A 13592-nucleotide genomic window follows, 5' to 3' on the forward strand; every position below is an offset into this window, starting at 1 on the left:
TCCCACGAGGTCGAACGCCGGTTACCCCACCTTCGGTTCAGTTTTTCTCACGATCAACTCATGATGGTAGTTCACCTCGAATTCGCGCCGGCGCTTTCGGCGCGCGTTTCAACCGCTCTCACACATTCTTTTTTAAGGCTTCATGCTTTACGACCCATAAATTTCCTCAGCACCTATTATACACTCTGTTACTAAGCATCATGCAGACAAGTGTGCTGGTTCACCGTCAATCATTTTCAGCAGCGTTTACATACGTTCTCGTCATTCTTTTCGCGCTAATGCACCTCGAGTGTGCTGAAGCGGGCCAATATTTTACAAGTGGACTGTCAATTATAAACTCTCCCAGTCCAAATAGGTGCGATCTTTGCTCCTCGCTACGGCCGTGTGTAAATGATGTTTGAATGTCTTCAGTCCAGGGCATGCTGGTAGCACCCTTCCGATTTCTATTGATGTCAGCAAGTTTCATGGGATTGACTTGAATATACTGATTTGTATTCAAGGTGTCCGGAGATGGCAGATTGCCCGGCGATTCTTCTTTCAGCTTGCTCGAGATATACCTCGTCTCCTCAGAAACAAACATCAATTTAACAGTGGTGTCGGGGGCAGACTTCCTCACTCAGGAGTCGGGCAGTGTTCGACATGAAAACTTCATGGTCCCGACTTGCATCAAGGCAGGGAACTACAACGTGAGTTTGTCCCTTGATTAAGTGGCATTTAAGATTCAGAAAGTTTTCGATTACTAGCTGACATTTTATGAAACCTCGCAAATCGAGGGCAAACCTTTTTTCATCATCACTCCTATACCCCTGCCAATTGAGAATAGCAATCCGTCGGGCTCCGCTTGTACTGACGGTCTGAATGCCCTACAAGATCAGCCCCAGGTGTTCAGTGCACCGGAGAATCCACCGTTACCCGCCGGCGAAACGTCGGGTTCATTCACTCCTACCTCGCCATTAGGCTACTATCACCGTGTCCGACGGCGTCAGCATCGTATTTCCTACGACTATAACAGTCACGCCCACTCAGTCAGCGACTACAGTTGTAGTTGTCTCCGAGTCTGTAACAACAATAGTTACAACTGACAGTCAAGGACCCGTTACATTGACGTGAGTAGATAGGCATATCGGTGAAATTTAGGCTAATCTGGACGGTTCTCATGATGCTCAGGTCTACGGAGAGATGGTCGACAACAGCGGTCATGCAATCTTCGGATCTATCAGGATTTGTCCCCGTCAATGATGGGCACGGAACTTTACCGTGTTGGACCTTGGCATATGGTTTCCTGTGCGGTGCCTTGATCAAACTATGGTAGCCCTTTCGCACCCAATCGTTGGTATTTATATGCGTCTTCAGTGTATGTATATTAAACTGTGTCCCTCGAATTCACGGATCTCTTTGGGGGGCGTTAATTGACATGACGTCACGCGTCTTGTTTATATGATTGTCCATGTTTTTATGCGAAATTCAGATTCCGCTGCTTCACGGTATAAAAGGCTGATTGGCTGTTTTTACCTCTTTACACTCAACTATTACTCCGCAGGATCCACATCGCCTATTATTACTTCATAGCTAACCTAACTATGCCTCCCAAACGCAAATCTGATGCTGTCGAACTCGAAGAACTCAAATCGGACGCGTCTTCTGTGAAAGAGAACTTGAACGACGCGCCATCTGAGCCAGTATCCAAGAAGGCACGTACTAGCGGGGCTTCATCTTCGAGCAAGGCGAAGACGAAGGAAGGCAAAGAGCCAGTCAGGTGGCAAGATGTTGAGCTCGAGGACGAGAACGAAGATGTGGGTTTTTGTCCATCATTTTCGTGTTGCCAACTTACACGTTCATAGGGAACCATTCCAGTCTAGTATGACGCATCTTTTATCGAACCTGGCAAGCTTGGCTAACTTTCAGTCTAGCGACGATTGTGCAGAAATCCGACGGAAAATTGGTCTCTTGCAGAAGACCCCTGGATGGAAGGTTAGTGGTCAAGCAGGCTTCGGTGCATCGCGGCTGATCAAATTGATACTCAGGTTACTCAGTGGCTCAGGGATATCGGTGGAATAAATAACAATTCGTATTCACGATTCAGTATGTAATTTTCCATTGGTAAGTCGCGTAATGTGCATACTGATTATTAGTAACAGTGAAAGAAAAAGGAAGGACTGGAGGTGCTTCCAATGGGACCTACTATGCAGCGTACGTGACATCAACGAAAGGCTCGTTCCCCGCTAACCGAGCTACAGTTATGTTTACTTCGAAAAGGTTCGTATCGCAGAGGGCAAGAAGAAAACGCCTACTCGAATCAAGCACGAGGCAGAACTCCCCCATGGTTATCCTTTGGAACGAGCACGGGGGTGGGTATTTACCGGGCGATGAGTAGTCTGCGTAAATGGAATAAATTTAATTCGATTCCAAGCCTCTGTCCCTTCTCCAAGCTTTAATCCATTCCACTATGCGTGCGACGTTGGCCTCAAGGTCTTCAGTGCTTTCACTATTAAGTTCAACGACTATTTCCGCTGCGTACGATGATCGAGCCTCGTCAAGAACAACTTGCATGATCTCAGCCTCGTTGTTTTCTTGTATTTTCTTGAGGGAGTAACCTCTAGGGTAGGGAAGTAAGACGAGGATGACTAGGGGAGATTGGAAGATTGGCGAGCGCACCTTTGTTCCAGTCGATCCCATAATCGCGAGTGGTCACACCGTAATACGACTACCAAGTCGGCCCATCGCTCAGGGAAGGCTTCGCATGTGTGCCAGTCGAGAATGATGCCTCCTGCCGATGCCAGAGGTTCTAACTCATCTAGAAGCTGCGGTCCTAGCGACCTTGAGCAATGAAAAAGTGAGAAAAAAACTTGTCGTACCTTGTCTTCATCAACGTTATAGGTCTGCCATTCGGGATCATAGTCCTCATAAAGACCCTTTTCCTTGACCCAGTCGCTGATGTTGATATGCTGCAGAGGTACAGGAGATTCGTTGACGAGCAATTGGGCGTGGGTAGATTTTCCAGTCCCTGGAGTGCCAGTGATGATGATCACGGGTGCCTGTCTTTCTAATGACATTTCTAGGCAATAAATTAAAGATAGATCAGGACAAGATCAAGACGAATTGACGAACTCTGCGATTCATAAAGGAACGGTAGCAACAGAACTGTAACAGACAAGAAAAGAAGAGCAGAGATCAGAAAATTGAACGGGCCGAATGACCAATAGGAATACCGTCCGGCATCCCGGCAGGCCTATTTAAGGGACAGCGGTTTCCCATCATATTCAAATCTGGCATTTCTCCGATTTCAAGTGTTCACACCAACTGTATACATAATTGATTGCACATGCCGTGGCAACACGCAGCTCCTTCGAGGGGAAACCGATTGCTCAGGATTTAGCCGCTCTTGATTTTGTCGCTCCATTCAGCATATCTACAGTATCACAACATCTTTCTTGCATCTTTCTCTCAAATCTCATTCTGTCGTTCGTCTTAGTCTTCATTTTCCTCATCACCTTACTTCCCTGTTGATATGGTCCTCTGGCCGCTGGCGAGCATTCCGATCTGACGGTGCTAACAAGTTTTCCATGATTCCTCCAAATCCCTGCGTGTCCTCGCGTCATGAGTCTGCTCCTGCTCCGACCCTCGCTCCCTCCCAATCCCACACCCTCCTTCCTCGTGTTACATCCTCTTCGACCTGTTGCACTCCCAATGAGGTGGTAATCGCATTGACTACTACCCTCGCCATTCCCGACTACACTCGGTATTATGACGTGCCCATCGCCCAGTTCACACCCAGCTATCGAGTCCTTGATGATGGCTCTCTCGTTGCGCCACCACTGATGGATGATCTCCGTTTCGATGCCGCTAGAACGCTGGTAGCTGGTATGCTCACAACCCTTTTCACTAGAAATCTTTTCGTGTCAGGCGACTATATACGTCGCGCCAAAGTGAAAAGCAAAATTCTTTTCTACACCCTTTTCGCCAGCCAACTTTTCGGCGCCTTCGCGCTCATTCCTATCATTATTCCCGAATTTGATTTAACATTTGACTGCACTTTGTGAGTCTTCATTCTGATAGCAATCATCGAATAACTTATCGCTGACCTAGGTCGCTCATTATTACCGATGTGTTGTTTGGAATCTCGCTTACCTTGCTTGCAAGTGATACCTTGTGTCGTGTTACTCTCATTCTGAATGTCACGTTTACAGTTCTGTATCCTGGGATATAAGGCGTACAAATGCTTGAATAACTCTCGCTTCGTTGGCGCAGTGTTATTATGCTTTTTGGCTTCAACGACCACAACAACCCTCGTCGATGCAGTTAACATAAAAGGAGAAAGGAACCTCTTGGGTATGAGTGTCTTTGCAACTGGCTGCGCAGCTCAGTTGACTTCCTGTCACCATAGGATCATGTCACCTGAGCAGTGATTTACGACTCGTGCGCACCTATCTTTTACTCCAGTTATCAGAGGTGCTTTTCATTTGTGCCTGCTGTACGGGTTTTCATCTCTTCCATGACGTCAACCTCACGTCCGTCTTCTAGTTCTGTGGGCCGTTTGGAAGTCGCGCAGTTCACCCCTGGCTCGTGGCAGAATATCCATACGACTCTCCATGGATGATTGCGCCGAATCAGAAACTTTCAACCCAGAAACAGCGCGTCGTGGATGGTGGGACTATGTTCCTAAGAAGGAGGCACCGGTCTCCTCCCCTGTTACTGGCCACAACAACTTTATTCGTTCACTCTACAACAAACTTATAAGCATTCCATCGGACTCTAAGCCTCCTAGGCTCCCTTTTCCCGCACAAAAAACACCTATACCCAGCGATTCCCCCATACCCCAACCCCCTCGTCCCTCTGTTGCTGCCATCTCGGAGGCATTACCTGAACGACCGTCAGACGAACCTTCAGAGAGGTTCTCAAGAAGATCTTCCGACAGACTGTCTCCCGTCCCATCGTCTTACAGCCGGTTGAGCCGTTATATGCCCAGGATGGAGTTGTTCCGGGAGGTGATGAAGGACGAGGCAAGGTGTTCCGTAATTATCCAACGTAGCAAGACTGACGTCTCGATAGCTCTGTTATACAACGGTCATTACCGCTGTCTGCGTAGTTGCGGCGGTTCTGGCTGTCATCAGTACTAATGTTGTCAATGATCCGACAATGATAGTCTGCATACCCATCAGTTGTGAGTAGGTCACGGATTCTCAACACATTGTTTGATTGACGACAGAATATCCAGGGGCTGTTATCTCACTGTTGACTATTCATAGTTTCGGAAGAGTGGTTCGGCGGCACGAAAAAGATGCCCTGATACAAAATCCGAGGACCTGGCCATGGAAAAACCCAGGTGATGGAAACCGTCCGGGAGCGGTGCGGAGACAATCGTCTCCTCAAATGAGCTACACTTCCCATCGGCGTACTCGGCGATTCGCAGATTCTGACGACCAAGGAAGTCCATATAGTGAGACGCGGGGGCTAAATCAGTCGAGGAGCTCCTGGAATTCAGGCTTTACGATTTCATCGGTAGCCTCGCTGCCATCTCCTCCCGTATTGGTCCAATCCTTTTACCGGGAAACACCTCAGAAGTCCTCCGTGACCTTGCCGTCACCAACAATTGGGGATTTTCTGACGTCGGGTCGAACAACCCCCGTTGTCTCTTACGAGAGCTCAGACGCTCTGGCTATCAAGTTGAGTTGAGGAGGTGTTCCGAGGAGACGATATGTCACCCTCACGGCCATTTTATATAGTAACCTTCGTTATCTCGCATTCGGTTGTTCGATTGTTGTTGTACCCATGTACTGTATTTTTATTCGATCACAAGAGATTATAACAGACGAATTTCCAAGCTGATCGATGATCGGCGGCCTCATTGATTTTTGCTTCTTCCCACCATCATGGAGGCCAACGATGAGCTAGTTAGCAGTCTTCCTATTCGATTTTCCGACCGGCTTTCCTTGCAAATCCATCAGTTTCCTTTGCTTTCACGACCGCTCCAGCCTCCGCCCTCCGCTATCGCTAGTGGAAAACGAATCAAAGCTCGTATAAAACCCTTAGTACATCGGTTGGAAGTTCATGTACCTGCTGATACACGACCGGACGTCTGGAATGGCGATCGAGGACGGGACCTTGGTGTAGCACAGCTGGAAGATGATCGTGAAAAAAATCAAGGACCGAAGGGCAAGGAAGAGGAAGAACCACGCCTGTCGGAAATTCGTTTGCAGAGTGAACAGGTTCCTCAAAATGGTGTGCATATGCTGGGAATCGTTAGAGACGGTGAGCTTTTTTAGCTCTTTGCCATACAAAAAGAACGGGCTAAAGTCGTGCTAGGCGAGCTCCATCTTCATCCAGTCTCTGAAACACATCAGTTTAGACCTACGTTGACATACTTGGACCTTCTCTCCCAAAAAAACCGCCGCCGCGGAGGACCGGGCTCTGACTCTGACTCTGACTCCGGACCACCGCCAGATCCTGACGATCCAACACCTGCTGCACCCGTCAAGAAAGAGAAAAAGACTTCAGGCGAAGCGAAGGAAGTGCAAGTATCGGCAAGAAAGGCAGATGATAAGGGAGGAATGCAGCCATTCCAGGGTGGGCTTTCGACGGTCAGACGCGAGATGTTGCAGGCTATCAGGGCAGAGGAGGATGAAACCTGGGAAGATTTGCAGTACAATGATGTCGCAGTATGTTCTTGTTCATTTCTCGTACTCTTATACCCTTCTGATTGGCTGTTTCACTGAAGACCGAGGATGCTGAGGACGCATTTGAAGGCGTATTCTCTCAATGCGACGACGATCTGGAATGTCGTACCGATGTAACAGCATTTTTAAAAATATACGAGGGCTCTAAGCTGGACTCTATCGTCCGTTGAGGCGTTGCCATCGGCAGAGTGGCAAAGTGTAGGACTGACAGCTTCTATCTAAGCTCAATATCTGTCATCGTAAGTCTCCGTTGTGATTGGGAAAGTCACATCTACCTCGTCACGACCTTTCCTCATCTTCACCCCCCACCGACATGCAGACGGAAAGTGACACTGACACTGATTTGGACGAGGAGACGCATCTTTCAGGCTGTTCGCCATCACCAAGCTACTCGCGCCTCGGCCTCGTCGACTGTAGATAAGTCTGGGAGACTCACAGACGACAGCGAAAGGCAAACCGTTCCAGACGCGATTGCGGTTCTGCAGGAAATCGATGCCAATCTAATATCTCCAGATGTAAGCCCAAGGGGCCGTTGCATTCACTGCTTGATCTGATGATCTAGTAGGACGAAGATATGCACGAGGTCATTGCTGCATGCATCGAACATCATACTGCGCTTCTTGGATGAAGTCAAGAGTTGCCAAAAGGACATTCGTGAGACCTATCCTCATCTCACGCTTGTTCGTAAGCTTGCCTCCATCCGCGGCGTATTCGATGATGAAGCTTTTTTTTCAGTACAGCCTTCCTTTCTGCGTACCTTATTTTCTCATCGAACAGTTTTTCACCGTTTTGCCGTTAGTTCTGTTTTACGCTCCACCTCGACAATAGTCTGTTGGGTGGACGTACTGCTGGCGAAGCTAGCAGACGCAATCGTCATGGTCGCTGGCGATGGGAGCCAATTATCAGATATACAACATTCTGAGGAATGGCACCTGCAACGTGAAGAGGATAATCTACGCGCAGCTTCCCAACTGCCATGTAAGTATTCAAGGTGCATGGTCTTCCAAACCGTTGTAACAACGCCATTCAGCGCAATGGGACTCTGTAAAGCATTTCATCACATCTAAGCAAGTGTCACCAGCAGCGAGACGATTGGCCCTTCGCTTAACCTTCGGTGTTTGCATTATTTTGCCTTCATTGGGAGATAAGAATGACAACAGGTTAGTGTCTGTCTCGATGTTGTCGACCATAATGTTTCACTGGAGTACAGGATGACACAATCCGAGGGCTTTCTAGAAATCATACACACATGCATACACCAAACGGTTAGGAGCGGGTTTACAGCGAACTATTCGTCAGATCCCGTCGTTGAGCTGGAACGAATCAACTTCTCTATGCTGGTGTCTCTCTACGCTGTTTGTGACATCTTTTGAACTGTTGACTGGTGACTAACCGTTGTTAAAATAGGCTGCGAATACAGAGCAGAGGCAGACACAATTGCTATCACGTCCGCTTACTCTAGGCTACCTGTTGGACCTCATACAGGTAGTAATGCATCCGGACGGCGCCGTCGTTACTTTCGTCCATCGTCACGCCTCCCGATCACTTAGATGTTGCTCAAACAATCCTCGTCCGATGGGGCAGTACCATTTTGTGGAGTTGGGTGACTTGGGATGACCCACGGCTAGCTAATACTGAAGTTATCGTTTTTCTGGTAAGAACAACAAGCAAGCCTAATTCATTTGGTGACACTTGATTACATCCAGACGGCAGTATGGATAAATAAGCTCAACGAACCCCCAGATAGTCGCGTTGTCGGGGCGTTGTGTCAATCGTCGTGCACAACGCCGAATTATTTTGTAGCGAGTAGCGCGATATTGGTAGCGGTGATTCTCTCTTCCGTTGAGTTATTAACCATACCTCGGCAGAATGTCCTCCGCCACTGTCGATTGTTCATTATCGATCAATCCGAGCTGTCCGGGGAGCAGTCTATGTCGGTGTATTCTCTAATGTCAAAGGCATGCAACACTGTTGTCCATTTTTTGCATGGTGACATTCTATACTCGAGCAATCAAGTCAGTCTCAGAGAAGATCTCTGCAAGACGCTATTTAGTCTTTTCGTTATCATCGATACCCAGGAGCATGGATTAATCAGTAAGGTGTCCATTCGGAATTTATGAATCGCTAAATCTGTTCCGGAAGTTAGAACTGCTATCCTTGAAGCGTTGACTCTGTTTCACCCAACGACCTTAGGGCGATCCTTGAAGGATGCACATCAAGATGGTAGAAACGAGTTCATGACACGATTGAGTCAACGTATGTGCTTCGTCGTGTGGTTTCTGCTCGTACTAAAGAATTACTCTTAGTGATAACTCGATCTCACCAGTAAGTCAGAGCCACTTAGCAGGCCAATTTCTGTATTAACAATCCCCGCTGGCTGTGGACTGCAGAGAAAACGGTTAAAAGCATCAACGAGATAAAACTGATATTGGAGTTTCTTACTGTTCTATGGCATTGCAAAGCATTGGGAAATACTCTTTGCGATTCCGTCTCATCTTTGCTCTCCTCTATCACTGACTGTCTATACGACGGTAAGGCCGGGAAGAATGTAGCGCTACTTCGTGGGGCGACCTTTACGATCTTTTCCATCCTGGAAAGCGATCCTCGTTTTGCATTTAAGAATCAGAAGCAAAAAATCTTATGGAAGGTCGCCCTTGATGCTGGGACTTCCGATCTTCATGTCGTTTGTGAGTGCACTGGCGTATCTCCGAATCTTGTTGTGACTAGGTCATTTAAGCTGGCTTCGCCTACTATGTGCTCACTACTGATCGATCACCAGATGCAGTGTCGTGTGCGGAAGCATGGGACTATTTCAGAGACGTCTTGTTGCTCATCTTTCGCCGGCATTTTTGCGGGGAAGACGAACCTCTCTCGCTTCTTCTGAGCCCGGTGCTTTGTATGGTCCTCCTTCAGTTCTTGAACAAAAGCGGTCCGATAGGTCGGCTAGATTATTTATACCTACTGGAAACTCTCAGGATAACTCTTGATCCTGTAGCCCGGTTTATTTTGTCTTCACCTTGGACCATGACACTCAATATGGATCTAAAAATGTTGATGGAGCAGGGTTCCCTGGCGCATGACGACTATCGCCGAATTCTCCGGGAAAGGATAAGTGTAGCAGGAGAAGCCCTTATGAAGAAAGTAGGTCATCCGCTAGGAAGCAAGACGCATTCTAAGAACTATACAGATACAGCAAAAACTCGGACAGAAAGTCGTGGGGGATAAAGCCAATAAGGTTTAATTTCACGAAAGTGCCAAGGAATATCTTATATATATGATCATACAGAGTGTCCTCAAATTCGAATCAAGACTAATAGTCTGCTCTGGTGGAATGTCTAATGCCCGCCTTGTTTTGGTTCCGACCGAATAGAAAGGCTCAAGGAGATTAGACGTATGTAGTAGGTCCGGAATCCTCCACATATATACCGCTGTAGTAGAAGTCCTCTTCGGTTATAGCTTGAGTAGTGCCGCCCAGAGGGAGCCTCAAGGCTCCTGAGAAGAACATCAATTTAACGGTAGGAACTTTGATAGCAGTATACTGACCTATGTGCCAATCAGTCCCACCATTTCCATTCAGCGACCCGCTGTAAACCTTTTGAAGGTTATTGCTTCCTGTCGAAACCCACAGCCCTCCGGGACTTCCTGTACCCAGGATAAAATTGTACTACAGTATGGATTGGTTGGAGCAAAATTTAGATCGGAGTTGGGTCCCTACCCATGTTCCTTTCACCGGAGTCACAGACCAAATGGATTTCCCGCCAGTGATGACTTGAAGGGTATCCGCTACGCCGTTCTGCCCAGAAAGTTGACCATATTTAATGTCGGCGTAGTGGCCTAGTATAAATCAGGATCATCCTATATCATAACGCTCCATTATAAAGTTCACCTTCCCAAAACACGATCTACCGGTATATCATCCTCATAAGATTCTACGCAGAGGTACACCGTTACTAACCTGATGTTCGTAAGCCGGATCTTCCGGAATTCAGAATATAGGTTCTTTAACGGTATCATTCATTATGCTCACTGGGCGAATTTGTGACTGGAATCTGCAGCGACACGTGAAAGTATCTAGACATTTACTATTGATGAATTATAAGGAGGACGATTTATGACACAGAACGCTCACAGGTTTCCTCTCAGCGAGTTAGAGGTTTGAGGAAGGAGTTCCGTTCTGAGCATTGGACCGCTGTTCCAGAGAGACGAAGCGGTCAGTTTCACTTTGACCCCTTGCTTCTCCCCAGTAGCTGGATAACACATCAACAAACGAGAGTTATGTTTCGATTCAAGAAGGCAAGAGAGAAACTGACTAGCAGGATTCATGTAGGTGGATCCTAGCTCAAGCCAAGACGAAGCAGTCTCTCCCTGGAAAGATTGTCAGTGAGAGTAGAGGGAACGTCGTATGTTGTAGCCTCATCACTTTGAGATTACCCTAATTTTGTCTTCAGTGATCGATATCCAAGAAGAAGAGAAACTTTTACGTAGATATAGGTTTGATATTGGCCTACTTGATTGCTCCAGCTCCACTTGTTGAAGTCAGCAGCCGTTCTGAAGGACATGAACATTTCTGGTCCAAGGTGACATAAGAGTGTCATACGAGTAATTATTGAATCTGCCATCCCAGAGAATGGTAGAAGAGCAACATACGGCACTGAGAAGCAAGATAAATCCAGCGTGCATGATTGAGATCGTGGTGAGTGGCGGGGGCCGTCGCGTTCTTAAGAGCAACTTCGAATGCAAGTACGTCGGAAAATAGAGTCACGAGCTCAGACACGAAGAAAGCAAACTACATTCGGAGGCTATTCCTCGGAAGAGACGAATATCCCGTTTCACCGGATTGTCTCACAAACCACGGAGATAGATAGAGATGATTCATTCAAGATCCATGAACCCAAGATAAAATAGTCTATTCGTAGACCGTTTGGAAGCTCAATAACGGATGCCAAATCCAGAAGCGGAGTAAAGCGGGGATGGAAAATGGAACGTAGTATGAGAGGAGAAGCGCGCAGGAGTCAGGCGGGTCTGACTGGCCCGGGTTTGATCGGAGCCGGCGGTCTTGCCCCAGAAGGATAATTACGTAACCAATCGTCGGCGCGGACACAAATAACGTTTGCTCTACCAGCACAGTCTTCGTCACTGCCCACCATCAGCGCTCGTCATGTCTCTGTTAAGAGGTAACAACCAGCGACGACGCTCCCAATCCGCCTCTACAGCGTCCTCACCTTCTCATCGTCGTTTCATCGACGACTCCTGGAGATCCGCCACTAAGAGGTCCCAGCCACACCATCCATGTAATTCAATCAGCCCAGATTTTAACTCGCCTTACAAGTGGAATGTTGAGGACCCAAGAAGTAAACGAAGGCGACGAGACTATTCAGTATGCGTTATTATTATCCGTGGATCAAGTTTGCTAATTTCCTGGCAGCCGTCCAGCGACAGCATGGATGAAACCGTCTTCTCACATTCCCCTCATACATCTCAACCTACCTTTGCTACAACATCGGCTGAATTCCATCTCTTCCCTAACCGTGAGCGGAGTAACAATCGCATACGAAGAGCGTCGCATAATCCATCTTCCCAGCCTGACTTTTCTTCAAGTCAGGAAATGACCAACCAGGCCGATCTGACGAGTCTGCGCGCTTCTGCATTTTGGGAACTCCACAGAAGTGTCGCTGACAACGGAGAGGGATTGGTACGGCGAATGCGAGATTACGAGCATACGCGCTCCAGAGCGGATGCATATTCGAAGGCAAAGGAGGCGCATAGGCGCGGACGAAAGAGGTCGTCCTTGATTGTTTCGGCTCGAAAACCGGCTCCACCGGTCGATGGCTCTGATGCAGACGACGACGACGATGACATCCAGATTTTCTCTGGAGAGGTATCAGATATTTTCGCGGGCAAATATGGTCACGACCAACGGGCGTCGTCATTAGACTCCAAGGGAGCTACCCTTCACCGTGACGGGTCTTCCCGGTCTATGCCCAGCGGCAGCGAATGCTGTTCATCTCCTGCGGCTTCTTCGATATACCCGTCAGACGATGACACAAAATCCAGCGCGACAGATCAGTTCACCGACGGTGGTCTCCATCATATACCTTCTCAACCTTTCACCCCTGTTTTGTCTTTTACCGCATCGTCTAACAGTTCTTCTATCTCATCACTTCCTTCCCTTCCTCCTCCTGCTCTGGAACTTTTACCCCGTATAGTATCCCCCCGCCCGTTGACTTTACCCGCCTCACGCTCTGAGAAGGCGCTAGCTGCTCTTAGTTTGGCGATGGCAAACTGGCGCTGGGAGCATACACGATTATGATGCTCTTGGAGCGCTACAGCCCGTTTCAGCTATCGAGGAGTGTCAGGTAGGTGAAATGTGGCATTAGCCGCCAAGTTGGGCGTCATCAGGGTGGTGGATAGTTCTCTCAAGCTTGCATATTTCCGAAATCATTTTTGGTCTTAGATGGAATCTCTCTACAAACAATCCGTTATAACACTTACACAAGTCATATCTCGCAATTCAACCAACCACGACACATCTGTACTATTTTTTTTTTTCAAAATCAAAGTTTTCTGTCTGTGTCACGACTTGACCGGATGTACCATGTAGATGCGGTGGTTACACTGGCTGCTGTAAATAATGATTTGAGACACTTTAGTGGTTTATTCTCATATGGGAACTTGCGCTTGGCAACGAACATCGAACTTTTTGGTTTTGGCTTGCCGACGTGACCTCTGCTTTGCAAGCGTGTTTGCAACAATGCTTGAGGCAGACAATTGGTACTAGCGATCGGTACCCACAGAAATAACTGTATTAAATCACTCAGCGTCATATGTTGCTAATAGTTACGGGTGTGCGTACAGTTGGTATTTGAAGTGAGGTACATCTTAGTTGATAGTTCGCAACCCATGTTCGCAGACTGCCAG

At 47.7% G+C, this 13592-nt stretch overlaps 9 protein-coding genes across 9 annotated transcripts; 6 read left to right on the plus strand and 3 right to left on the minus strand.

Moving 5' to 3' along the window:
* The first annotated feature begins 64 nt into the window (after positions 1 to 64).
* EV420DRAFT_1514312 (uncharacterized protein) lies at positions 65 to 1476 on the plus strand. The gene is made up of 6 exons (XM_060471808.1): positions 65 to 355; positions 412 to 451; positions 501 to 686; positions 744 to 925; positions 987 to 1106; positions 1168 to 1476. Exons 1-6 carry the CDS (start codon positions 201 to 203, stop codon positions 1310 to 1312), a joined length of 828 nt encoding a protein of 275 aa, XP_060336474.1. The 5' UTR covers positions 65 to 200; the 3' UTR covers positions 1313 to 1476.
* Positions 1477 to 1580: 104 nt separating this feature from the next.
* On the plus strand, positions 1581 to 2370 carry EV420DRAFT_1637563 (uncharacterized protein; the record flags this gene model as incomplete). Its single annotated transcript, XM_060476725.1, has 6 exons — positions 1581 to 1793; positions 1842 to 1858; positions 1911 to 1971; positions 2025 to 2082; positions 2139 to 2190; positions 2238 to 2370. 6 exons carry the CDS (start codon positions 1581 to 1583, stop codon positions 2368 to 2370), a joined length of 534 nt encoding a protein of 177 aa, XP_060336475.1.
* Positions 1916 to 3163, minus strand: EV420DRAFT_1302129 (P-loop containing nucleoside triphosphate hydrolase protein). Its single transcript, XM_060468409.1, has 5 exons — positions 3109 to 3163; positions 2856 to 3055; positions 2656 to 2801; positions 2025 to 2596; positions 1916 to 1971 (listed from the first exon to the last, which is right to left on the minus strand). The coding sequence occupies exons 2-4, from the start codon at positions 3051 to 3053 to the stop codon at positions 2395 to 2397; spliced, it is 546 nt and encodes a 181-aa protein (XP_060336476.1). The 5' UTR covers positions 3054 to 3055; positions 3109 to 3163; the 3' UTR covers positions 1916 to 1971; positions 2025 to 2394.
* Positions 3164 to 3277: 114 nt separating this feature from the next.
* EV420DRAFT_1514318 (uncharacterized protein) lies at positions 3278 to 5833 on the plus strand. The gene is made up of 7 exons (XM_060471809.1): positions 3278 to 4036; positions 4087 to 4135; positions 4188 to 4329; positions 4385 to 4471; positions 4522 to 5000; positions 5050 to 5161; positions 5216 to 5833. The coding sequence occupies exons 1-7, from the start codon at positions 3564 to 3566 to the stop codon at positions 5671 to 5673; spliced, it is 1800 nt and encodes a 599-aa protein (XP_060336477.1). The 5' UTR covers positions 3278 to 3563; the 3' UTR covers positions 5674 to 5833.
* On the plus strand, positions 5630 to 6949 carry EV420DRAFT_958958 (DNA-directed RNA polymerase III subunit Rpc5). The gene is made up of 3 exons (XM_060484148.1): positions 5630 to 6249; positions 6304 to 6656; positions 6716 to 6949. The coding sequence occupies exons 1-3, from the start codon at positions 5871 to 5873 to the stop codon at positions 6842 to 6844; spliced, it is 861 nt and encodes a 286-aa protein (XP_060336478.1). The 5' UTR covers positions 5630 to 5870; the 3' UTR covers positions 6845 to 6949.
* A 67-nt stretch (positions 6950 to 7016) lies between these two features.
* On the plus strand, positions 7017 to 8499 carry EV420DRAFT_959004 (uncharacterized protein). The gene is made up of 7 exons (XM_060484149.1): positions 7017 to 7189; positions 7240 to 7358; positions 7410 to 7652; positions 7705 to 7834; positions 7885 to 8029; positions 8082 to 8328; positions 8381 to 8499. Coding segments are annotated over exons 1-6 (849 nt in total). The 5' UTR covers positions 7017 to 7187; the 3' UTR covers positions 8292 to 8328; positions 8381 to 8499.
* Positions 8500 to 10059: 1560 nt separating this feature from the next.
* On the minus strand, positions 10060 to 11354 carry EV420DRAFT_1637568 (uncharacterized protein; the record flags this gene model as incomplete). The annotated part of the gene is made up of 11 exons (XM_060476726.1): positions 10060 to 10166; positions 10218 to 10338; positions 10390 to 10508; positions 10561 to 10576; positions 10630 to 10649; positions 10702 to 10745; positions 10804 to 10921; positions 10985 to 11039; positions 11095 to 11106; positions 11156 to 11222; positions 11272 to 11354. 11 exons carry the CDS (start codon positions 11352 to 11354, stop codon positions 10060 to 10062), a joined length of 762 nt encoding a protein of 253 aa, XP_060336480.1.
* A 423-nt stretch (positions 11355 to 11777) lies between these two features.
* Positions 11778 to 13115, plus strand: EV420DRAFT_959163 (uncharacterized protein). Its single transcript, XM_060484151.1, has one exon. The coding sequence runs from the start codon at positions 11833 to 11835 to the stop codon at positions 12982 to 12984; it is 1152 nt and encodes a 383-aa protein (XP_060336481.1). The 5' UTR covers positions 11778 to 11832; the 3' UTR covers positions 12985 to 13115.
* EV420DRAFT_959160 (uncharacterized protein) lies at positions 13107 to 13581 on the minus strand. Its single transcript, XM_060484150.1, has one exon. The coding sequence runs from the start codon at positions 13496 to 13498 to the stop codon at positions 13229 to 13231; it is 270 nt and encodes an 89-aa protein (XP_060336482.1). The 5' UTR covers positions 13499 to 13581; the 3' UTR covers positions 13107 to 13228.
* Positions 13582 to 13592: the final 11 nt, after the last annotated feature.

Source organism: Desarmillaria tabescens, assembly GCF_030435595.1.
Source record: "Desarmillaria tabescens strain CCBAS 213 chromosome Unknown EV420scaffold_5, whole genome shotgun sequence".
Taxonomy (NCBI): Eukaryota; Fungi; Basidiomycota; class Agaricomycetes; order Agaricales; family Physalacriaceae; genus Desarmillaria; species Desarmillaria tabescens.